The sequence below is a fragment of the Dendrobates tinctorius genome, unplaced genomic scaffold, assembly GCF_039654945.1.
Source record: "Dendrobates tinctorius isolate UK_male_01 unplaced genomic scaffold, ASM3965494v1 ptg000384l, whole genome shotgun sequence".
In the NCBI taxonomy this organism is placed as follows: Eukaryota; Metazoa; Chordata; class Amphibia; order Anura; family Dendrobatidae; genus Dendrobates; species Dendrobates tinctorius.
In genome coordinates this window covers 1962597-1988497 of record NW_027362050.1, presented here as the reverse complement: position 1 = coordinate 1988497, position 25901 = coordinate 1962597, and the positions used below count along the sequence as shown (strand labels likewise).

The 25901-nt window shown below is 43.5% G+C and overlaps 1 protein-coding gene across 1 annotated transcript; it reads left to right on the top strand.

The window, feature by feature from the left end:
• Positions 1–112: 112 nt before the first annotated feature.
• On the top strand, positions 113–25901 carry EFEMP2 (EGF containing fibulin extracellular matrix protein 2). The gene is made up of 11 exons (XM_073563284.1): positions 113–392; positions 1247–1327; positions 3971–4019; positions 4124–4357; positions 7781–7903; positions 9149–9265; positions 9556–9675; positions 10141–10260; positions 19950–20076; positions 21105–21300; positions 23386–25901. Exons 2-11 carry the CDS (start codon positions 1247–1249, stop codon positions 23545–23547), a joined length of 1329 nt encoding a protein of 442 aa, XP_073419385.1. The 5' UTR covers positions 113–392; the 3' UTR covers positions 23548–25901.

Here is a 25901-nt window from a genome sequence, read left to right as displayed (position 1 = left end):
CAGATGGGGGTGAACAGCTGGACATGAAAGAGCTGTGTGTCTGTGTTTAAGTAAAACCAGGTGTGGGGGGGATTTTTACTGGAAAGTAGGGAGGGATTGGCAGAAAGTCAGGAATTTGGAGAGAAGGGAAAAGAGAGAGAGAAGTAGTGAGAGCTTAAACACACACAGGGAGGGAGTAGATGTGAGGAGTCAGAGTGTGTAAGACTGTGCGAGAAAGGGGGAAAGGAGAAAGAGACAACTCCTGGCAAAGTGTTAGAGAAGGAGGGGAGACAGGCGCACCAAGAGGAAGTGAACAAGGGAGACATTTAGTTCTGGGGGGAGTGTCACTCAACAAGAGCGAAGAAGAAACTGAGCAAGAAAGTGAAGGCTGCGCTCATTCATCATAAAGACCTGTAAGTACGCATGTCCACACACCTCACCTGTAATAGAACTTTTTTGAAACGCTATTGTGAAATTTGGTAGAACCTTGTCAAATGTAATTAAATTGGCTAAAATTAAGAATCTCGGATTTAAGAGAGCGAATTACAGCTGGGATAACTGCGGTGTCAAACGTCTCGTGAAGAGTATGACTGCACTGATAAAGTGAAGGGTTTAGCTGGTGTTAAAACAACTTTTAAGAATTTCATGGTAAATTCCCAACGTCGTAAGCAAGTGCAAAATTTGAAAATTGTGTCAAAGGGATTCAGTGACATCCAACAAGAGATGGATGAATTGAAGGTATGGGGTCATTGTTGTATTTTTTTCCCTATTAATACACTTTCCTATATGAGGATAAGTCATGGGGGTGAACGTGGTGCTTGTGTTGGTCTTGTCAAGATTTCGCTTCATCCTTGGTGAAGTGTCAGGAGAGGTTGAATGTCTTATAGATAGCTACTATCGTAATTGATATTCTCTATTTCTGAAAATAAAAAAAAGACAGTAAAGTATAATTAGGGCTACAGAAGTTCTCGTGTCTCACGGAGACTTTCTGAATGGTAGATAATTCAGATAAAGTTGTGACCTCGCAGGAAGTTACGTTTCCCACAGAAAACTTCTTGTCCCATGGAAGTTCAAGACATTTCCAAATATAATAATCTGAAAATAGGTGATAAGAGAACAAATGTTTCTTCTACCAATTACAGAAAAACTACAAATATCACAAAATCCTTTTGGTTCTAAGCCTTCCTTGAGAATGAGCGTGGTCACGTTCAGGAAGACTACATATGGGTTTCTGTACTAATTTTCATTTTTTGTTTCAATTTTCTAGATGATGTATTTCTTTTTACTACTCGGTGTCCTTCTAGTTCCCAGCATCCAACAAGAAACCGACGAGGCAAACACCTTCACGGTAATCTGCCTTCACGTATACCTGTATAATAGAGCTGATGACATGACGGTTACATTAGGTGACAGTTGTACAGGAGATATCTGACCTCTCCCAATTACACTTTGTGGAAGGGCAGGATCGGAGCAATGGCTCCTGGTGCTTAATCCACCACTCATGGTCCTTAATGTTCTGTAAGGGAAGCTCTAATCAGACCAGGAAACGAAGAGCTGAACCCGAAGATTTCGGTGGGACCACCCTGACCATCTCATGTTCATGCGGACCATCCGACTCTCACGCGACAGTTGACAGTTGGAACAGTTAAGGATCGGGCAGTTTAAATTCAAACGTTCTGTTCTTTTTATATTTCTAGGAAAGTAAATCGCTGCCATAAGTGTCAGGCAGTGACTTGGAAAAGTGCTGCGGATCCACAGGGCTAAATCAGCTGCGGATCCACAGACAAATCCATAACGTGTGCACACACCCTTAGCCTCCCACTACCTGCTGGCATCCTGTGCGACCCTTCTGATTTTTTCTATCCCTCGCAACGTCATCACATTGTGGGGAATATTAATCAAAAGAGGCACCCATGATTTTGGCAGGTAGTACAAGGTTTGCAGTGCTCTGCTCAGGCTGCTACAGGGTACGGGCACAGTCACTACGAAATGTTTTGCTCAACCCTACCATTTTAAACACATGCATTAGTTATAATCTTTTCCCAGTTTCCTGCCAACCAGTTTATCAATTAAAAAAAAGCCTTCATTTTTTATTTTTGCATTTTTTTTTTTTTTACCAAATTACTACTTTAAACCTAGGCCAATCTCATGATCAAGGGAGAATTGAGCATGGAGTTGAGAGGTGCTTCTTAGATGTCCAATTTTAAAGTATACAATAATCAACATTTTTTTATATACCGTCTATCTACAGAACAGAGGCAGTGTGTGAGTTATATGCGACTCTGATTGCTTTTGTGATTTAAAGTCAGTGACTACTTCTCCCCAGGCAGAATATAAGCCGTCACAAATAGCAGTCTGTATTCTGCTGACGGATCTGTAGATCAACAGCAATGAGATTTTAATTTTCATACGTGCGAATATAGTTTAAGTAAGGCAAGCCATTGGACAAGGTCCAATATATGCTGACAAGTGAATAAAATGATGTTCCAGCACCTATAGTGCTGGCAGAATGCTGATGAGAATGAATTGTCTACAAAAGAGAGTGTATGGCAAGTTATGGAGCATAATTATCATATTTTGTAAGCCCCACTGTGGATTGGAGGTAATGAGTGTAATGACAGTGCCGTGGCGTGTCCTGGCGCTGTAAGAATGACAGGAAATCAATAGATATTATTCCTTTCCTTTTCCCAGATTTAAAAGGTGGCTTCATACACTCATGACATATTTATTGGAAATGTGATCAATGTCCGATCGCCGGGGGCCCGCCAGGATAGTTTGTACAATAAATGTATCAGCGTGAAACATTTTCGTGTTTTTCTGGAATATCTTACACGTTTTTTACAGAACCACCCTGCTAATATTTCCAATCCATTGTTCAGATCTGACACAACAGGTCCCAGTCCTTCCTGTTATTTTTTTTCGGGTGTCTATGTGATAAGGGCAGTGAGGACATAACAGTCGTTGCCATGTAAAAAAAAAAATACTGGTATCTTAGCAAAGGTCTTTTTAAACGTTTCCATCTTTTCTACTTCCCCGCTTCCTAACAATCAGAGTTAGCATTCACATCTCCATTGGTGTATGTGTGCACTGTCATGTGGAGGGATTTTTTTTACTGAGCTTTTGGAGCAGAAACTCTCCAAAATCCAACAGTTTTGATTAGTGAAAATTGGAGAGTTTCTGCTCCAGAAACTCAGTAAAGAAAATCCCCCCCAGTGTGAATACACCCCTAAGGGAGTGGAAACCCTCCAAAAACCTCCGCAAAACGTTTCCAAAACTTGAAGTTTCCTCTCCAAAAACTTAGCAAAAAGACGCATTGTGAACACACCCCAAGCGAAAATGGTGGTTTCCACCCAGATTTTAATCCTGGTAGTTACAGAAGTTGCAGTGTTGTGTCTATAAAAGTAATAAACAGGAGCAAGAAAATTCAGGTGTATTTATGTGTATGACTGGCGGGTCTAATATAACGCTCTATAGCCTCTCGCCCTGGGGTACAAGCTGCTGCCATAAAAATTTCAAAGGATAATGTAAGGAACATGTACACCTTTTCTGCTTACTTGCCACCTTTATATAGAGGCTGTCAGGGATGAAAGTGGTCCTGGGGTGCCAACGATTCAGACCCTAAATGGTGGATCCTGTGTTATCTACTGTATACAAACGTGTTACTTTTTATTGTAACCCTGCCAGTGATGATAATGAGACTGCTGAAAAGTCACATGCAGAGAACAAAAAGTGTGAGAGGAGTCACAGCAGTAACATAATATTACCCAAATCACTCTCTATAGCAGGAGAAAATAAATTGTTAAAGCATAAAGCTATATAAACATACATGTACCTGAAACTCAGCGGCCCCTACGCAAAATCTCAAACCAGGCCTCAACTATCATGGAAAGTGGTATCGGTCTTTCTCCAGGGCCAGGTGCGACTGCACCCACCATAGTTCTGCTCCCGCATATATGTTACTCGCTATAATTTTTCCTTCTACAACTTTTAGGAGTGCACGGATGGATATGAGTGGGATGCAGAAAGGCAGCACTGCAAAGGTACGGTGTATACGGTATGTCATACTGAGTTGTGTGCAGCTAAATACCATTGAGCACCAACCATCCTGATGATGTCCTCCTACCTCTATTTGCATCTTCTACAGATATTAATGAGTGCTTGACCATTCCTGATGCCTGCAAGGGTGAAATGAAATGTATTAATCATTATGGAGGTTACCTGTGTCTCCCTCGCTCAGCCTCGGTGATAAGCGACACCAATACGGACCCTGGGACTGCCGGAGCGCCAAACCCAAACCCAGGTCCTGGAGTTGATCAAAGAGAAAACCCATGTCCAAATGGTTACCAACCGGACTCTCAAGGGTTAGGCACCTGTGTAGGTGAGTGAAGTGTATAAGCAATTAAGCAATATTCTAGACGCACTCCTTATAAATTATATAGTCACAGGACAGACGATAAGTGTAGGGGTCTGCCGGTCGGGATTTTTGCTGATTCCGAAAATTAGGGTTCCTATGTGAATAGAGCGGTAGTGAACATGTGCGACCATAGTATGAATGGAGCGATAGTGAGCATGTGCAACCATACTATGAATGGAGCGGTAGTGAGCATGTGCGACCATAGGATGAATGGAGCGGTAGTGAGCATGTGCAACCATACGATGAATGGAGCAGTAGTGAGCATGTGCGACCATAGGATGAATGGAGCGGTAGTGAGAATGTGCGACCATAGTATGAATGAAGCGATAGTGAGCATGGGCGACCATAGGATGAATGAGGCATTAGTGAGCGCATGTGTGACCATAGGATGAATGGAGAGGTAGTGAGCATGTGCGACCATAGGAAGAATAGAGCGGCATTGAGCATGTGCGACTATAGTATGAATGGAGCGGTAGTGAGCATGTGCAACCATAGGATGAATGGAGCGGTAGTGAGCATGTGCAACCATAGGATGAATGGAGCGGTAGTGAGCATGTGCGACCATAGGATGAATGGAGCGGTAGTGAGCATGTGCAACCATAGGATGAATGGAGCGGTAATGAGCATGTGCGACCATAGGATGAATGGAGCGGTAGTGAGCATGTGCGACCATAGTATGAATGAAGCGATAGTGCGCGGTAGTGAGCATGTGCGACCATAGGATGAATGGAGCGGTAGTGAGCATGGGCGACCATAGGATGAATGGAGTGGTAGTGAGCATGTGCGACCATAGGATGAATGGAGAGGTAGTGAGCATATGCAACAATAGGATGAATGGAGCGGTAGTGAGCATGTGCGACCACAGGATGAATGGAGCGGCAATGAGCATGTGCGACCATAGAATGAATGGAGCGGTAGTGAGCATGGGCGACCATAGGATGAATGGATCGGTAGTGAGCATGAGTGAACATAGGATGAATGGAGCGGTAGTGCGCATGTGCGACTATAGGATGAATGGAGCGGTAGTGAGCATGTGCAACCATACGATGAATGGAGCAGTAGTGAGCATGTGCGACCATAGGATGAATGGAGCGGTAATGAGAATGTGCGACCATAGTATGAATGAAGCGATAGTGAGCATGGGCGACCATAGGATGAATGGAGCATTAGTGAGCGCATGTGTGACCATAGGATGAATGGAGAGGTAGTGAGCATGTGCGACCATAGGAAGAATAGAGCGGCATTGAGCATGTGCGACTATAGCATGAATGGAACGGTAATGAGCATGTGCAACCATAGGATGAATGGAGCGGTAGTGAGCATGTGCAACCATAGGATGAATGGAGCGGTAATGAGCATGTGCGACCATAGGATGAATGGAGCGGTAGTGAGCATGTGCGACCATAGTATGAATGAAGCGATAGTGCGCGGTAGTGAGCATGTGCGACCATAGGATGAATGGAGCGGTAGTGAGCATGGGCGAACATAGGATGAATGGAGTGGTAATGAGCATGTGCGACCATAGGATGAATGGAGAGGTAGTGAGCATATGCAACAATAGGATGAATGGAGCGGTAGTGAGCATGTGCGACCACAGGATGAATGGAGCGGCACTGAGCATGTGCGACCATAGAATGAATGGAGCGGTAGTGAGCATGGGCGACCATAGGATGAATGGAGCGGTAGTGAGCATGAGTGAACATAGGATGAATGGAGCGGTAGTGCGCATGTGCGACTATAGGATGAATGGAGCGGTAGTGAGCATGGGCGACCATAGGATGAATGGAGCGGTAGTGAGCATGTGCGAACATAGGATGAATGGACCGGTAGTGCGCGTGTGCGACTATAGTATGAATGGAGCGGTAGTGAGCATGGGCGACCACAGGATGAATGGAGCAGTAGTGCACATGTGCAACTATAGGATGAATGGAGCGATAGTGAGTATGGGCGACCATAAGATGGATGGAGCGGTAGTGAGCATGTGCGACCATAGGATGCATGGAGCAGGAGTGCGCATGTGCGACCATAGGATGAATGGACCGGTAGTGCACATGTGCGACTATAGGATGAATGGAGCGATAGTGAGCATGGGCAACCATAGGATGAATGGAGCAGGAGTGCGCATGTGCGACCATAGGATGAATGGAGCGGTAGTGCACGTTTGCGACTATAGGATGAATGGAGCGGTAGTGAGCATGGGCGACCACAGGATGAATGGAGCAGTAGTGAGCATGGGTGACCATAGGATGAATGGAGCGGTACTGAGCATGAGCGACCATAGGATGAATGGAGCAGTAGTGAGCATGTGCGACCATAGGATGAATGGAGCAGTAGTGCGCATGTGCGACTATAGGATGAATGGAGCGGTAGTGAGCATGTGCGACCATAGGATGAATGGAGCGATAGTGAGCATGGGCGACCATAGGATGAATGGAGCGGTAGTGAGCATGAGCGAACATAGGATGAATGGAGCGGTAGTGCGCATGTGCGACTATTGGATGAATAGAGCGGTAGTGAGCATGGGCAACCATAGGATGAATGGAGCAGTAGTGCGCGTATGCGACTATAGGATGAATGGAGCGGTAGTGAGCATGGGCGACCACAGGATGAATGGAGCAGTAGTGAGCATGTGCGACCATAGGATGAATGGAGCAGTATTGAGTATGTGCAACCATAAGAGTGGGGTGACACATGCTCATCAAAGCTCCATTGGCACAAGTGATTTTTATTTTGGACCCCCTGTTTCTCAGATTAGTGGGATTTCCAGCAGGCAGATCTCTCATTGATCTCCAAATATCCCACCAAAGAAAATAGTGCAACTGATAACAAGAGAGAGCAGGGGTGTCGGATATGTATTTTTGGGCACTACTTTATTGCACTTTTCTTGTTAATCTTTGATGTCACCTCTTCTTTATTAGGGTGGGGTTAGATGATCAATTTCTCCACATTCAAGAAAAACGGTCTGATTATGCTGATCAGAGTTTGATCACAGTGTCATCAGTTTTGTTTTCGAACATAGAGCGAAAAATAAACAGTTTCTTCACCTTCTCCATTAAGTCAGTTGGTGAAAATTGGACCTCACTTGGATGCCATCTGAGTGTGGTCTGATTTCTTTATATGGACCCATAGACTTGCACTGCCTGTTTTGATTCAACACTCAGATCAAAATTGGACATGTCTCTGATTTTTTCCACGGGGTACATAGGTACAAGTGCGATCCTCGAAAACAACGGATAGCCCTTGTCCGAGAAAATCGGTCATGTGCATGAGTCCTTATTGTTATTGATCATTAGTGATGTATGAGCAGAGACAGTCAGATGGCAGCCACCATTTAGTGGCTTGATATCAGGGTTGGAAATATTACTATTTTCTTTTTTTTTTCTCCAGATGTAAATGAATGTGAATATGAAATGGATGACTGTCTTCCCAGCCAAGAGTGCGTAAATATCCCAGGCGGGTTCCATTGTAAGTGTCCGGAGGGCTACAGGAAGATTGGAAATGAGTGTGTAGGTGAGTGTAACACTGCGCTGCATGTGGGCTTCTCATCGCAGACACTAACATGTATCATACGACCCTGCAGAAGGTGGCTGATGTATTCAACTACGGTTTCTACAGTATTATAGTGGTAGGACCAAAAAGTCAAGATCCAGATGCTTCCTCATCTACGTATAGAAAGAAATAATTGTGGATTGGTCGACTCCACAATCCCTCCAGATGTTACGTTTTGAGTTTTGGAGTCACACTGAAATTGTTCAGAATTTTTTTTTCAGCTGAAACTCTCCAAAATCCTCATCAAAAACTGCTTCAAAAAGTTTTGGAATACTTTCCAATTCATTTCTATGGCAAAACCACTTTGCTGTTCATATGCAAAGTTTTTTTAAGCTTTTTTTTTTTTTTTTCTTGAAGAGGTTTTGAAAAACCATTGGGGGAAAAATAAGATAGCACATGTCACTTCTTTGAAGTTGGATCCTGAAGGAAATCACTCCAACCTAGGCACTGTCCTTTTAAAAGACTACAACTTCTGGTAAAAAAAAAAAACAAAGCTTTTCTAACACTCTTCAAATTCAGGAAACGAAAAACTCTTCTAAAAAAAAGCCTGAAAAAAAAGGAGTGATTTTTTTTTGCTTAATTACTTGTGGAGGGTTTTTTTTTTTGTTTTTTTTAAACTCCTGGAAAAAAAATCTTAGGGTGTGCACACGCTGCGGATTCTGCTGCGGATCCGCAGCGGATTTGGCCCTGCGGATCCGCAGCAGAATTAGTTGCGTTGTACAGTACCATTATAACGTATGGAAATCAAAAACCGCAGTGCAGTCGGTGCGGATTTTTCCGTGCGGATTTGCTGCGGTTTCTAAACCGCAGAAAGAATTGACATGTCAATTCTGTCTGTGGATTCCGCAGCGGTTTACCATCTCCTCCATTGTAGAGATGATAAATCGCAGGGCAAAACCGCAGGCTAATCCGCAGATAAACCGCAGGTCTTCTGACCTGCGGATTTACCTGCGGATTTTGCAAAATCCGCACGGATCAATCCTCAGCGTGTGCACGTACCCTTAGTGTGAACATAGCCTTTCACGTGTATCAATACAGGCCTAAACATTAAACATACGGTGATAAAATGTGAAAATTCTGTTTCATAATAAATCTTACATTCGGAGAAATGTTTCCTGTCCTTGTATTAATATTGAATATGTCTGTCTTTTTTCTATTGCCCTAATTATAATGATAATTATTCCCCATTTTCCTGCTTCATTCCAGACATTGATGAATGCCGCTACCGATACTGTCAGCATCGCTGCGTGAACTCGCCTGGATCGTTCACCTGTCAGTGTGAGCCGGGATTCCAGCTGGCATCTAACAACCGTTCGTGCGTGGGTAAGGACGGGATTGTGAACCAAATTAATTAAAAAAAATAAAATACGCAATAGGTGCTTTTTAAAATGGAGTTGGACCTCTCCATCACCCTCCATATCGGGGGCCATTCCTTCATTCCCCAACATCATCTGTCGGGGGAGAATCGGGAGGCCGCCATACACATGGGCTAGTCGGCCACTCTCAAATTTTTTATACTGATTATATATGTAGTCCAAAAAGTGTGTTTTTAACCATTTCATTGAACAGAATCACTAACATTAAGACGCTAATCTTTGTATGATCACATACAGATGTCAACGAGTGCTCCATGGGTGTGCCGTGCCAGCAGCGCTGCTATAACACATATGGCACCTTTCTCTGCCGCTGTAATCAGGGCTTTGAGTTGGACAATGACGGGTATACCTGCAATGGTAAGTACTACAGTTCCACATTACATAGATCAGCATTGGGTAGATCGTTTGGCATGGAATAAACCTAGGTGTTTCTCACCCTCCTCAGGTCCAGTACTGCATCTCTGCCACTGTCCTAATCTCAGTGGTGATGCCGATGTAACAAGCATGAGCCCCGTCATTGGCTGCAGTGTTCACTTGTGCTGTCACTTTGACGTCACCACTGCAGCTGGTCTCTGAGACTCAGTGATGGACCTGGGAAGGGAGAGCAGTACATGAGTTTATTATTTAAATCTAGTGGAAATCGAAGGGGAGAGAAAGGAGGTATTTTCGGAAAAATTCTGAGCTCCCATTGCTTTAGTATTTTCCCACAATCAATGTATATACTGGTAATTGAGAGCTAACATACTGAATTTTTTCTTACAATTTACATAAACAATGTTTTGCTTAATATTAGTGATTATTAATGATTTGATTTTACTTTAGACATCGACGAGTGCAGTTACTCCAGCTATTTGTGCCAGCATCAGTGTGTGAACGAGCCCGGGCGCTTCTCCTGCATTTGCCCAGAGGGATACCAGTTGTTGGGCACTCGTTTGTGTCAAGGTGAGGCTCTTGTGAAGCAACAATAAAAAAAGCGGTCTATAGGAGCGCTAAAGGAGAGGCAGAAACCAGAAAAAGGGTAAAAAACTCAGCTTTAATTATTCCTCCAATACCCACAATGCGTTTCTACGGTCACTGCCGTCTTCCTCAGGTGGAAGGTGAGGCTCTTGGAATACATAATATTTCACAAAGATACCAGTCATTTTCAATGGCAAAAAAAGTCGATCACATTGGGATGTCTTCATGTATGTGCCCTTAATGAAGAGCATTTCTAAATATCAAAAAAGGAGAATGTCACATGGCGGAGGCATGGTTACTTCTCTGTGACAATTATAGGATTAATAATATGTACGAGCGATTAAGTTTCATGGCTCTGATTGGGGTATTAACCCTGAACATGTAAGACTTTACTTCTTGCCAGTTTATACCCTAAAATCCATGGGCAGGGCCGGAATGAGGGGTAGGTAGGGTAGGCACCTGAGTAGGGCGATACCTCCTGCCTAGCCGAGGGAGAGCGTATTTCGGGAAAAAACAAACCTGACATTGCTGAATGCTTGTGGCTGCCCGTCACCTTTCCTCTGGCCACAGGCATTCAGCACAGTGATGGCTACGGTGCGGGCACACCGGAGAGCTCACCCCTCTCTGCCTGCTACCCGGCTATCGCTCGTTTCCCGCATTCAATTGTACTGATGTCGGTGCTGCCCATGATAGGAGCAGAGGAGCTGTAATCAGCTCCCTGCTCTACCAGGAACTCCAGCGCATGCAGAAGACATCACAATGCAGTGACATCATCACACCTTCCAGCGCCCACTGCTGCACCAGAAGGAAGAGGAGACAGAGCTGTACTGGACAGGGAGTCTGGATTAGGTGAGTATAATTCTATTATTTTCCTAATGAATGAAGTCTTTTATACCTAGGGCCGGTGGGGACATTCCAAGAGGGGCTGGCTATTGGGACAAAAGACTGTGATGACATCACAAGAGGTGCTGGCTATGAGGACATTACAAGAGGGGCTGGCTATAGGGAGAAAATGGGCTGGGTATGGGGACATAAGAAGCTGGCTATTAGGACATTACAAGAGGGGCTGGCTATGGGGACATTAAAAGAGGGGCTGTGGGGACATAACAAAAGGGTGATTACAATGTATTGGGTGCTGTTAGGGACCTTATATTGGGGGCTGTGGTGACTATACTATATACGGGGCTGTGTGGGACTTTATACTGTATATTGGGGGCCTGTGGTGAATATCATACTGTGTGAGGTGCTGTGGGGAACACTATACTGTATACAAGGTGCTGTGGGGCCATTATACAGTATCAGTGACTGGGGGGGCATAATACTGTATGGGTGGCTGTGGTAACCATCATACTGTGTAGGAGGACAGTGTGAGGAGGAGGTGCAGTTTAGAGAGTTCAACGGAGTGGGCAGGATCAGGACATAGTGTGAAATTAGTGCGCACAGTATTAAATATGGAGGGGGGCAGTGTGAAATGGGGGCACAGTATGGAGAGAGGTTAGCATGGTGGAGGGATACTGTGGAGCTATACAGAGTGTAAAGGAAACCAGTGGAGAGGGAAAAGCCATGGTATAGGCTTTGGTTCATAGGGGTAGACAGTGTGGAGGTTATAGCTGATAATGGAATACAGTGGGGCAGTTATACGTCATTAAGACTCACAGTGTGGCAGGTGGAGCTCATAAGGGCAGACAGTGTTGAGGCCATATACCATAGGAGGCTTATTTAGGTCATAATATGGACAGATCTTTTTATGCAGAGGTCATTTTAATAGTACTTTTATTTCTCTAGTAACCCCCCCACAACAGCACACCTGGAAGATGTTACCCCTTTCCTAATAGGCACAGGAAATGCTAAAGAGGTTAAATAACCCCTCCCACATCCCCCCCCTCAGTGTTCTTTCCTGTTCCTACTGGGGATGAAGAGGTCATTCATGGTGTGCTATGCTGGCAACAGTCACCGGAGGGAAAGGGATTCAGGCCGGGCAGCAGGGGAGCAGACTTACCTCTCCTCCCCGAGTGCTGCTCCCATCTCCATTCTGGACTCGGGACCCCCCTCCAGACCGCACCTTTGGGTAAGGTCTGTGGGGGATTCTTCGGCTGGAGGCCTCTCTGAGCTCTCCAGTCCCCTCTCCTCCTCCGGCGTTGTGGATCCAGAACAACGTGTCACGTTGGGTGCACACGCGCGAAGACTTCCGGGCCTGAAGCTGGCGGCAGGAGGTGACGCCACATGCCGGCAGGCTTCAGCATACAGAGAGGATTCTTGCGTTACACGCTGGAACGCATAGGCAAATTACAGCGTAGATGTTGTCGGCGGGCCTCCCCACCCCTCTACACCTGGACATCGGAGGGAGGAGGTCCTCTAATCAGAGGACAGGTGCTGGAGTCTGGTTGCCCATATCAGAGCCCCAGGCCAAGAAAGACATCTACGGTAGGACCATGTGTGGTAAACAGCATGGAGATGTCAGGTTCCTCTCGCTCTGCGTCCGCAGATCCCAGCACCCTCCCGTTCCCAGCGAGTACTCTGGCACGGTGTGCCCATTCCCTGTGGGCAGGTTTAGAGCCTTATTATTCCTTCTCCCCTTTCTTGTAGAGGGTCAAGGAACCTGCACCAGGAAGTAAGTCCAAGACTTCATGGAGATGTGCAGTCTGTACAAAAAAGTTGCCCTCTTCGCATAAGAAAGACATTGTGCAAAGAGTGCACTGAAAAAGTCATCAGGGAAGAGCAACCATCCTTGATGGAAGAAATTAAGGGTCTAATCCAACAGGAGATAAAATTCTCCCTGGCCGCTTTTTCCCAGCCCGCACCCTCACCCAGTGTCCCTCCAGAAGAAAAAAGGAGGAAGCTTAATTTAGAGGAGGAAAGGGATGATGACTCTCAGAATGAAACTTCGATGAACCTCTGGAAGAAGGCAAATTAATCCTGGGCCCAGAGGTCTCCCAACAGGAGAGATATTATTTCTCCTCAGGGGATATAATCAGTACATGAATACGTCACCAAAACCATTATCCATACAGGAATATGGCACCAGAACCACTGTCAGTTTTGTTGCAAACTGTATTTGTTGCATGACGGACATAAAAACCATCATACATATCCCTTTATAGTGGTGTCTGTTTAGTTTCCATTGGGGTATCCACCAAATGCTTCACACCTTAATTGAAACCAAATGGCACCCATTATAGTTTATTTATTTTTTACTCATTTATATAGCGCCATTAATTCCACAGTGCTTTACAGACATTATCATCACTGTTCCCGATGGGGCTCACAATCTAAATTCGCATTGGAGGGGGAGAGTATGTTAGGGGTGTGTGTAGAGTTTGAACACGTCTATTAGCTCTTAATACAGGGATTTGAGAACTAAAGGGAGCCTGTCAAGTTGTACACACTGTCCGATCTGTGTACAGCACAATATAGAGAAGATGAGCAGAATGATATATAACTTTTTGGGAAAAGATTCAGTAAAACTTGTATTTTATTCATTGAAATTCCTGGTGTTTATATGGATGAGTCCAGTGGGAGGTACTACTAGTGATTGACAGCTATCTCTGCATGCACAGTACAGGGAAGACTGTCACTCACTAGAAGGATTCCCCACTGGACTCACATATACAGTTGTGTAAAAAAGTGTTTACCCCCTTCCGGATTTCCTATTCTTTTGCATGTTTGTCACACTTAAATGTTTCAGATCACCAAACAAATGTAAATAATAAAGATAACACAAGTAAACATGAAATGCAATTTTAAATGAAGATATTGATTACAAAGGTAAAAAGAAATTCAAACCTACAGGGCCCTGTGTGAAAAAGTGATTGCGTCCTCCCTTAAAACTTAAATTAACTGTGGTTTATCACATCTTTGGGAAGCGGAGTTCAAATTCCCTAGCCACACGCAGGCCACATTACTGCCATACCTGTTCACAATCAAGAAATCACTTAAATAGGACCTGCCTGACAAAATGAAGTAGACCAAAATATGCTCAAAAGCAAGACATCATGCTGTGATCCAAAGAAATTCTAGAACAAATGAGAAACAAAGTAATTGAGATCTATCAGAATAGAAAAAGTCAAAAGTTATTTTTAAAGCTTTGGGACTCCAAGGAACCCTAGTAACACCCATTATCCTCAAATGATGAACATATGGAACAGTGAAGAACCATCCCAAGAGTGGCTGGACGATCAAAATTACTCCAAAAGCGCAGCGATGACTCATCTAAGAGCTCACAAAAGACCCCACAACAACATCCAAAGAACTGCAGGCCTCACTTGCCTCAGTTAAGGTCAGTGCTTATGACTCCACCATAAGAAAGAGACTGGGCAAAAATAGCCTGTATGCAGAGTTCCAAGATAAAAACCACTGCCTAGCCAGAAGACGATAAAGGCTCATCTCAGTTTTGCCAGAAAACACCTTGATAATCCCCAAGACTTTTGGGAGGATACTTTGTGGACTGACGAGACAAAATCTGGAAGGTTTATGTTCCATTACATTTGGCATAGAAGTAACACAGCATTTCAGAAAAGGAACATCATACAAACAGTAAAATATGGTGGTGGTACTGTGATGGTCTGGGCTGTTTTGCTGCTTCAGGACCTGGAAGACTTGCTTTGGTAAATGAAGCCATGAATTCTCCTGTCTACCAAAAAATCCTAAAGGAGAATGTGCGGTGATCTGTTTGTGACCTCAAACTGAAGTGCACTTAGGCTATGCAGCAAGTCCACCTCTGAATGGCTTAAGAAAAACAAAATGAAGACTTTGGAGTGGCCTAGTCAAATTTCTGACCTTAATCCGATTTGGATGCTATAGCATGACCTTAATAAAGCGATCCATGCTTGGAAATCCTCCAATGTGGCTGAATTAGAACAATTCTGCAAAGATGAGTGGGCCTAAGTTCCTCCAGAGCATTGTAAAAGACTCATTTGCCAGTTATCACAAACGCTTGATTGCATTTGTTGCTCCTAAGGGCGGTCCAACCAGTTATGAGGTTTAGGCGCAATCACATTTTCACACAGGGCCCTGTAGGTTTGGATTTCTTTTTCCCTTAATAATAAAGACCTTCATTTAAGAACTGCATTTTGTGATTACTTGTGTTATCTTTGTCTAATATTTATTTTTTGGGGGTAATCTGAAACATATAAGTGCGACAAACATGCTAAACAATAGGAAATCAGGAAGGGGGCAAACACTTTTTCACATAACTGTATAGACAGCAGAGATTTCAATTAATGAAATACAAATTTTACTGAAACATTTCCCATAAAAATGTCTATGAATCTGATCAGATCCTCCAGCTCTATAACATTCTGTCTGTAGATCAGAAACCATTTTCAACTCTTTCTTCCTGAGCCAAAATTACCCTAATGTCTATACGTAGATTCTTCCTAGGGAATGTACGGTAGCTCCTTCTTCCGTGTAGCCATGTGTAGAATTCCACAGAATGGCTGTATCTGAATCTTTTACTTAGCCTTGTTTTGTCTATTGAGAGAAGCCATGTTTTGATCTGTCTGATCCCTATCAGACACTCCAAGCTCTTTATCCGAGACTCCTATCTGTAGGATGACTCCTATCTGTAGGACGTAGGATGAGTCCTGTCTGTAGGACGTGCACCTTTTACATTCCTGCTCCCCACTCCCTACAGAAAAAGGTTCTAGCTTTAGACACAATATATAGATTTTTATTTCATTTTGATCTCAGGATTGTGGGTTTTCTAGTTTCTACATAAAAAAAATATTGATCTCCTATGAGATGGTAATGCATTTTCCATAGATTCCACCATAAATGTTACTGAAGATTCCAAAAACTAGAGATCCGTGATCACAGTCATGGCAGTGGCTTATCTGCTGTATGGGACGGAGTAGTTCATGAAGTCCCAAAAGTGACTCCAGTTGTCATGCAGACGTGTAATACAGAACAGTCCTACACTGATCCCATTACCGGTGATTCTCAGCAGCGTTTCATGCACTGTCAGATGTTCCTCTTGTGTGTTTGTATATCACTGCGACTGCAGAAATAAATTTCACTGTTTTGGAAGTTTTGCCATGAAATGCTATATAAATAGACTTTTTTTTTTTTCTTACGCTCTAATATGGCTGAAAAGCAAACACTGCTCTTGCTCTCGGCTGGATTGTGGTCTTGCTGGCTTCTGTGCTTAAATAGCTTGCCAGAGCAAGCATGACACAGATATGCATGAGCGAGCAGAATCAAACCATAGCGCAGCGCTAAGTGAGATGACTGATGTGGGAGACTGCAGGAAGCCTCAGATCCCAGCCTGAGGGACACATAAAGACCTGATAGTCTGAGAAGTATGAAGTTCTGTATTACCGTAAGTGCTTGCAGTGCATATTGTGATCGTGCGATATAGCAGAACGTGGGCTGCTAGTGGTCAGAAAGGAGAGATGTCTGAGATAAATGATATAAAATAATTGTATACATATTGTGACAAAGTCACTGGTAAAGTGCTGGAGGGGAGATATCTTTCACTATGCTTAATGGCGTCCGTGATATAAAACACAGAGTTTTTCCTCCAGCACAGTAACTGCGGTGAGGGTTAACCTAATTTACATAATGGGCTGACTTTTATGTGGACATCTATAGAGTGGGAGGATGTCCACCTTATCTCCACCCCAGGGTGTGATCTGGGCTTAAGTAGCTGGCCTCCAAAGGCAGCAGTGTTCAGTGCCTGGAGAGGAACACTCCAGAGAAGGGTTTTGTGTTCTGATTATGCCTGAACCGTGGATCTTGCTAACCCTGAGCGGGCTGATCCCCGCTAATACAAGGACTGTACCTAGTGCTACGGTTTTGTTTTTGTTTTGCCCAGAGGACCATGCTTACTTTGTGCTTCAGCTTGGTTTATGCCATGTCTAATAAGCTAAGTGCATCCCCAAAACCGCGGTGTTCCGGTGTCTATCTCCAGGTGGATCTGAGTATATATATATATATACAGCTCTGGCAAAAATTAAGAGACCACTGCACAGTTTTATAAAAATTGGCTTCTCTCCATGTATGACAGCCATTCCATTCCAGTGTCGGTTGAATTCCAACCAGAGTACACCTCATTCTACTTAACGTGCTTCTGATTAGGTGATCATCTGAGCCAAATCTTATTTAATGAAGGAAAAAACCCTGCTGTGGTTCTCACAATCCTCTTGCAATAGGACAAGCTGGATGACAAAACAAGTGCTAGTAATATCCCAAAAGTAATAGGCATGAAAAAATAACTTTTAACCATGCCAAAGGAGTTGTAAAGAAAAGACTTGAGTGAGGATAAGAAGGGCTCAATTCTGGCTTTACTAGCAGAGTGATACAGCAAGCGTCATGTTGCCTCCATCCTTAAAATTTCTAAGATGGCAGTCCATTACAACAAGGTCAAGCAGCAGACATTGGGGACAACAAAGCTACAGACCGGCAGAGGGCGAAAACGACTCTCCACTGGCCGGGATGACCTTCATCTTATTTGAATGTCACTCAGCAACCGCAGGATGACATCAAGTGACCTACAAAAGAAATGGAAAATGGCAGCTGGGGTGAAGTGCACGGCAAGAACAGTTTGTAACAGACTCCTAGAGGCAGGGCTAAAGTCATGTAAAGGTAGAAAAAAGCCTTTCATCAATGAGAAGCAAAGGAGAGCCAGGCTGAAGATTGCCAAAAACCATAAGGATTGGACCATAGAGGACTGGAATAAGGTAATCTTCTCTGATAAGTCTAATTTTCAGCTTTGCCCAACACCTGGTCTTCTAATGGTTAGACGGAGACCTGGAGAGGCGTACAAGCCACAGTGTCTTGCGCTCACTCTGAAATTTAGTGGAGGATCGGTGATGATTTGGGGATGCTTCAGCAAGGCTGGAATTGGGCAGGTTAATCTTTTGCTCAAAAAACGCGCGTTTTTTTCCGCACGTCTTCTGGGCTCATAGGAAATACCTAAAAACGCGAACTTTTCCGCAAAATTAATGAGCATGTTGCGTTTTTAAATTCAGTGGGTCCGTACGGAACGTGTACAGGAGATTGATTGGTGCCTTGGAAGCTTTGCACTATTATTGCACATTATTTCTGCATCTTAGGGCTGATTCAGACATCAATAATTAATCTCGTATGCAATAACGGTCCGAGTTTCATCAGAGTTTTTGCTCAGAGTTTGGTCAGTGTCAGTTTTTACCATCAGAGTTTTCTAAAGGTACTGTCACACTTAGCGATGTCCCTGGGGGCGGGGGTCGCTACTTACCTGTCACACCAGGCGATCCTGCGTCCTCCCGCCCGGCTCCACGCGTCGTTCGTCTTCACAGCAGGAAGCGCCGCAGGAAGTGAGCGACGAGAAACAGTCCTGAACGTTCTCGCGCGATCAGCGATAACCAGCGGGGGAGCCGGTGGTAGGTAAGTATCACACACAGAGATAGCCTAGCAATATCGCTATAACGTCACTAGTTATAGCGATATTGCTAGCGATATCTCTTAGTGTGACATGCCCTTAAGTTTCTCTCGGATGAAAAAAACAAACAAAACAAAACATCTCATATCAAAAAGACTGTGAAAATCAAAGAGCACACGGATGGCTGGACCCCTAAGAGCAGTACCACCTATAGTGCTCTGATGGAAGTTCTGCATTTAATATGTAACCCCACGTTCACACGGTCAGTATTTGGTCAGTATTTTATATCAATATTTGTAAGCCAAAACCAGGAGTGGAACAATCAGAGGAAAAGTATAATAGAAACACGTCACCACTTCTGTATTTATCACCCACTCCTGGTTTTGGTTTACAAATACTGATGTAAAATACTGAACGTGTGAACATGGACTAATAGATTCACTAGTAGGATTTTTTATGGATTAAACGTGCGCTGCCAGACCATCACTCCTCACAAGTTGTGTGCTTTATACATTTCCCAACGCGTTTCGAAGTTAAAAACCTCTTCTTCAGGGGGGGTACATGTCATCCCCTGAAGAAGAGGTTTTTAACTTCGAAACGCGTTGGGAAATAAATGTATAAAGCACACAACTTGTGAGGAGTGATGGTCTGGCAGCGCACGTTTAATCCATAAAAAATCCTACTAGTGAATCTGAAGATTTATGGCCACAGCGTGGTCATTTGGATGTGCAGCAAGCTGACCGTGTTCCTTTATGCCTGTTACTCTCCTACATAGGGTGAGTATAATTCATTGTTTTACTTCTCGGTTTTCTCAGATAAGACCCTATTGCGCTCTTTTCCTTTCAGTTTCCACTATTCTAAACATGGACTAATAGAAATATACTGTATGTACAAGTGATACCTAAAGATATTATGCTATTTGTTCCAAAATGCCTATGGTAAGATAACGTACCTGTGCACTGTGGCTGCAGCACACACACTCCGCTTGGTGCATTTATCTAGTTGATGCTTCATGGGCAGTGAAATTAGCAATAGAAGGGCACAAATGATCAGCTAATGGCGAGAAAACAAGTCCTACACAAATGTATCTTGTACAACTCATCCGTAATCTAGGGCAGTCAGTCATACACATTTACTCTAATTACTGGAAACATCATACAACTTCACAGATTACTCCTAGACAATTCCATTACTCTCACACCAAGAACTTGGGAGAACCCCGTTCAAGGTTATTTTAGTTGTTATCTCTTTTTACTCTGACCTGTTGTTTGTTACTTTTGTCATTTGTTTGACTTTTATCCCTCAATTTTCCGAACAGATATCAATGAATGTGAGACGGGAACTTACACCTGCACGGACCAACAAACCTGCGTCAACTTCCATGGAGGCTACCGCTGCGTGGAAAATAACCTTTGTATCGAGCCCTATATCCAAGTGTCTGACAAGTAAGTCTTCACCCTAAGAGATGGATTCTGAAAAAGGTTGAGAGTCGTCTTTACAGATTATACAGCAGTTCCATTTAAACCCTTCCCGACATATGGCAGACTATTACGTCATGTCGGGTTCCTGTTTTTAAAGCAGGCTCAGAAGCTCAGCCTACATCATACCCAGCAGATGATGGCTGTCACAGAACAGCCATCATCTGCTTCTAACAGCAGCAAATGGAGCTGAGCTCTGCCTGCTACTGTTAGCTCCTTAAATGTCACTGTCATTCTCTGACAGCTTCATTTACAGCGAGCAGTGTCCTCCAAGCCCCCATTGGGACCCCTTGCTAAGTGGTTGCAGAGTGTCGATGGGTTGCCATGGCAGTGAGGGGATTGCAGAAGATCCCCGTGCCTGTGATGACGGTGCGTCTACAACTGGTGTTCATAGGAGACCGTGATTTTTACTATATACTAAAAAATTATAGTATTGTATTATATAGTATAACAAACAATCAGCATGTTCAAATCCCCTAAATGGACTAACAAATAAAGTTAAAACATTAAAAAATATATATATATTATTAAAAAATTGATTAACCCCTTCCTCCTTTAGAATAAAAAAAAAACATTTATTAAACAATAATCACATGTAATATCACTATGTAAGGAAAAGCCTGACCTATCAAAAGATAAATTTAATAAACCTGAATAATAAACAGTGTAAAGTAAAGAAAAAAAAAATGAATGACAGAATGTTTTTTTTTTATTTCTACAATATTACAAAGTGCAACATAAGTCAATCAAAATTTCGTATTTACCCCCAAAAAGTATTAATAAAAACGTGGCACTGTTTTTTGGGTAACTGCAGAGAATGTGAGTTTCCCTTGGCTGTCACGTTTGCTTCTGTCCTTTTATATGTAACCTCTTCATTATTCTTTTGAACCTCCATTTTTTTTTTTTTTAATTTCTTTTACTGCACAGATGATCAAATTGTGACTATATCAGACAGATTTTAATTATAAAAGTGAAACTTTGGTTTTATATTGCAGTCGATGTATGTGCCCCGGCAGCAACCCGCTGTGCCGCGATGAGCCTGGTTCAATAGTGTATCGGTACATGAGCATCACATCAGACCGCAGTGTACCCTCCGACATATTCCAAATCCAGGCGACCAGTGTGTATCCCGGAGCGTACAACACCTTCCAGATTCGGTCAGGAAATGAACAGGGTGACTTCTACATTAGGGTGAGTGACACATGAAGGCAACGGTGGATGCCAGGCTTATTGTCACACAGTCGGCTTCTCCCTGCACTTGCTGTTATGAGTGTATACGTAATAAAATGACACGGAGAAAGCAAACAATAAGAAAAAGAAATACCTTCAGGCTATGTACACGTAGCTTGTGAGCCCGCTCCATACAAATCCTAACCTAGACAATGAGTAGTAAAGAATAACATTAAAAATCTTTTTTTTTTTCATTAAACATCTGAAAAAACAAACAAAAAAAGGAGTGCCAGCGAGTCCACACAGAGAGATGGGAAGTTGAAGGATTGAAGCTCCACTTTGTAGTGGGGGAGAAAGATTCCTATTCTATTCCCCCTTTCTTCTAGGCTAGCCTCTCCTCTTTGCACATAGACCAGTACAGTGCAAGTTCAACCATATACAGGAGGGACTGCCGATCCATCAAGAGACTCGCAGAATTAATTAAGGCTATGTGCACACGCTAGCGTTTTTAAACGCTCAGGAAAAGGATCCCCTTTCCAGAAATCGCGCGTCTTTTTCCGCACGTTTTTTTGCGCGATTTTTTACGCGATTTTGACGCTTTTGACACGCGATTTCTGGGATCATTGGGGATGGCTAAAAACGCTCAGCAATGCGGGAATTAATGAGCATGCTGCGTTTTTAGCCGCTAAGCGATTCCTGAGCGGTTAAAAACGCATGCATTGGCACAGAAAGCCAAAAACGCATGCTAATTAATTTGATGCATCTTTTAAGCGTTTCTGCAGCGTCTGAGCCAGCTCAAACGCTGCGGAAACGCTTAAAAGAACGCAACGTGGGCACACAGCCTAAATGGAAAAAAAAAAAAAAAAACTTTTACAACTCAATAACAAATAAACAAACAGAGTGGAACTTCAATCCTTCACCTCCCCATCTCCCCGTGTGGACTCGCTGTGCTCTTTGGCTGGCACTCCCTTTTTTTATTTTGTTTTTTTCAACTGTCTTACGGTACAGCACCTGATTAGGACGTCCGGACGTGGCAGCGGCAGGCTGATTGAGCTGTACCCAGAGTTGTACGCATTCAAGATATCCATTTAGTGTTAGGCCTCTTTCACACATCAGTTTTTTGGCATCAGTCGCAATCCGGAAGATTTAGAAAAAAAACGGATCCGCCGCAGATTGTGAAAAACTGGATAATTGGAGCATGCGCAGTTTAATAAAACGGAATCCGTCGCTGGATTCCGTCATTTGACGGACAGTGACGGTTCCGGCTCCCATAAGCTTCCATTCTAGCAAACGATGGACGGCGCTGGATCCGTCGCTGTCCGACTTTTCAACGGAGACAAAAAACGTTACTTTGTCCGTCGTCTCCGGCGGACGGACACAACATTTTTACGACGGATGCGGCGAACGACGGATGAAACGTGAGGCCATCCGTCGCTAATACAAGTCTCTGAGAAAAAAATGGATCCAGCGGCATCACTTGCAAGATTAATTTTTTTCTAAAACTACCGGATTGCGACTGACGCCAAAAAACTGATGTGTGAAAGAGGCCTAATGGTCTGTGCACACGGTGCAGTTTCTACTGCGGATCCGCTGCGGATCTGCAGGTGATGTACAGTACCATAGTAGCCTATGTAAAAAAAAAACCCGCTGTGCACATGCTGCGGATTTTTCCGCGTGGTGTTTGTGCGGGGAAAAAAAAAGCAGCATGTGACTTCTTTTGTGCGGTTTTGCTGCCGTTTTCCACCTGCTCCATTCTACAAATCCGCAGGTGGAAAACCACACAAAAACGGCAGTAAAACCGCAAAAAAAGGGAAGAAATCCGCAGGAAAAATGCAGGTAATTTAACCTGCGGATTTAGGCAAATCCGCGCGGAAAAATCAGCGGGAGGATCCGCACCGTGTGTCTTTTGTTGGATTTCTTCCCCTCTGCCCTCCTCAGCAGCGCTCCTTTTCAGCCTTCTTCATTAGTAGGTAAATGGCAATGTTACTTGATTTTTACGAGCACATTGCAATTCTACCCATTTATAATGCGGAGACAACCACTTTAACTTTGAGGGTTTTTTTTGTTTTTTTACACAAAAACTGATTTTTTTTTTTCCTCTTACAGCAAATAAACAACATCAGTGCGATGGTGGTCCTGGCCCGTCCCATCAAAGGTCCCCAAGAGTTCATTCTGGATCTTGAAATGCTGACCTCCAACTCCCTCCTTAGCTACCGCTCCAGCTCAGTCCTGAGACTCACCATTTTCGTGGGGGCACATCCCTTCTAGAGAACAAGTGGCATTGTCCTTTTGGGCCGTTCAATTTTGTTTTTTTGAAAAGACATTTTGATTAATTTGGTATTTTATTTTCTATTCAAGTCACTCTCTGTTTTCTATGAGACGGCCTATTTCAGTGCCCGGTGGCGACACGGGTCTCCGGCACTGAAAAGGTGAACAAAGTTCTTGTCTCTGTTCTAGGATAGTATCAATGACGGGGCCAGGCTCTCTGTAATATAGTGTGACTACCCGACTACACACGTATACTGTCAGGTTTTGCAAGATTGTGATTCGGGTCTCAGATGGCTGCATTGTCGCATCAGTATTATGGCTGCAGCGGAATTCTGCACGTCTGAGGCTGGCGGTAGTTTCGCCATTGGGGACAGACTAAGGTGCACTGCTATCATTGTGGTTTTTTTTAGCATACATGGAGGGGTTAATGTTTAGTTTCTTGCTCATGTCTTAGCTGTAGTATTTAAAGCAGTTTTCTGGACTGAACATGCAGTTTTTGCAGTCACTCCATGTGAGTAGACATCTGAATCACAACAGTGTGCAGTGTGCACATTGTCAGGATTCCCTTTTGTTGCCAGCTCAAGCGGTGGTTATGTGCCAAATACTGGCTATCCAATATACTAGCTTCTCTCAAAAAAAAATTAGCTGGAAAGACTAAGTTTATGGCATTCGAGGGCCGCTCAAGCTGGCAATAGAAGGGAATCCTATCTCACATAGAGGTACTGCAGAAATGTATTTTCCGCCCGGAAAAAACCTTTAAAGAGGCATTTCCTGAAAATGTTTGACCATTTCCTACCATAGTTGATGTGACTCTTAAGAAACTGACCTCTGGTCTTCGCATAGGAGGAGTCAGAGCGCAGTCACCTGGTATAACGTGAGGACCAGCACAGAACGGATAGTTCACCATTTACAATACTATTGGAAGAAAAAGAAAAGAAGAAAACTTTTTCTGGGGGTGCCTTTTTAAAATAATACTCTAGAGCAGAGGTGCATAACCTGGGAAGTGTGGGTAAGGTGTGTCATTGATGCCTTTCTGTGTGGCCCACCAACCATCTGGTCACAGACATGCTCGTCCTTGTGTGGTGGCTGCTCTCATTTCAGAGAAGAGGGACGAGTATCACGTGAGCAAAGACAGGTAAGTACAAATGTATGGCCATCTCTGGGATACACATATATTGGCAGAATGGGGTCTGCTGACCCCGCTGTAGCACTTGAGTAAAAAGTACATGAGGTGGAGAAAAGGCAATGTATGTGTGCGGCCAACTTCTTTCTACTGCATGGGAGGAGTGAGACTCTGGCATTACAGCAACTTGCATTTATACATTATGCAAGCATGGTCTCTTTTCTGGAGTGCAATTATGGGGGCAGAAGGGAATTTCTGGAAGTGGAACGAGTGTCTATCAGACATTCATGGCACATACTTTCATAAATTATTTAGCTGATACCCAGTTTATAGCCCGAATCAAGTTTCAGAAAGTTGTCTTAAGGGACTGTCTCTCCCAGTAATATAGGCAGGATGTGAGGTTTTTGTGAATTTAGAGTGCCACTGTCTTCACTTCTCACATATCAGCACAGCTTCTTTCCTGCGCTTATTTTCTCTCCTTGTGCTTTCCTGTTTTCTCTGCCCTCCCTGAAACTGTATATGCTTTCTCCTTTGTTCTCAGTGGGGATCTGTGTACAAAACTCTCCCCCCTTCCTTGTTGCTATTTCTGACACTAAATTAAGAGAGGAAAGAGCCATCAGAATAAAGCAAAAGCTCTGATAGATTTGTAACATTTTTTTGCAGCAAAATGGTAGAAAATCTTTAATGCATAGTATTCAGAAAGCTGCTTCATTTTGCATTTAGGAAGCAAATAAACAAGAAAAAATTGGCCTTTAAGCTTCATGACGGCTCTTGAGATTGTCCGATAGTACCAATGTGGTCCTCAAAAAAAAAAAAAAAGTTTGCACCCCTGCTCTAGAGCTAAACTTTTGGTAAATGAGCTATTTCTGCCTTTCATCAGACTTCTAAGCATTTCAGTTAGTTACAGTAATGTTTTAATTATATCGTGTATTTTGTCTTTTTACAACTTGTTATTAAATTATAAGATTTCCATAGGTTTTAGGTTGAGTAGAGCAAAACCTAAATAACGATGTAAGTACTAGAACTGTCCTGGGGCGATAGACCCTTATACCATGGTCGGTGTGCTCACTGCATGGCCTCTACGATGGGGAGGAATTTATGGTGTATAACTATTGTTAGCAGGCTGACTCTCTGTATATTACCCCTGTCCTTGTAAATTTCACCTCTTTGTAATACTTTTGCATTGTTACAAATTGTACTGTTCATCAATAAACAGAAAAATAAAACTCCA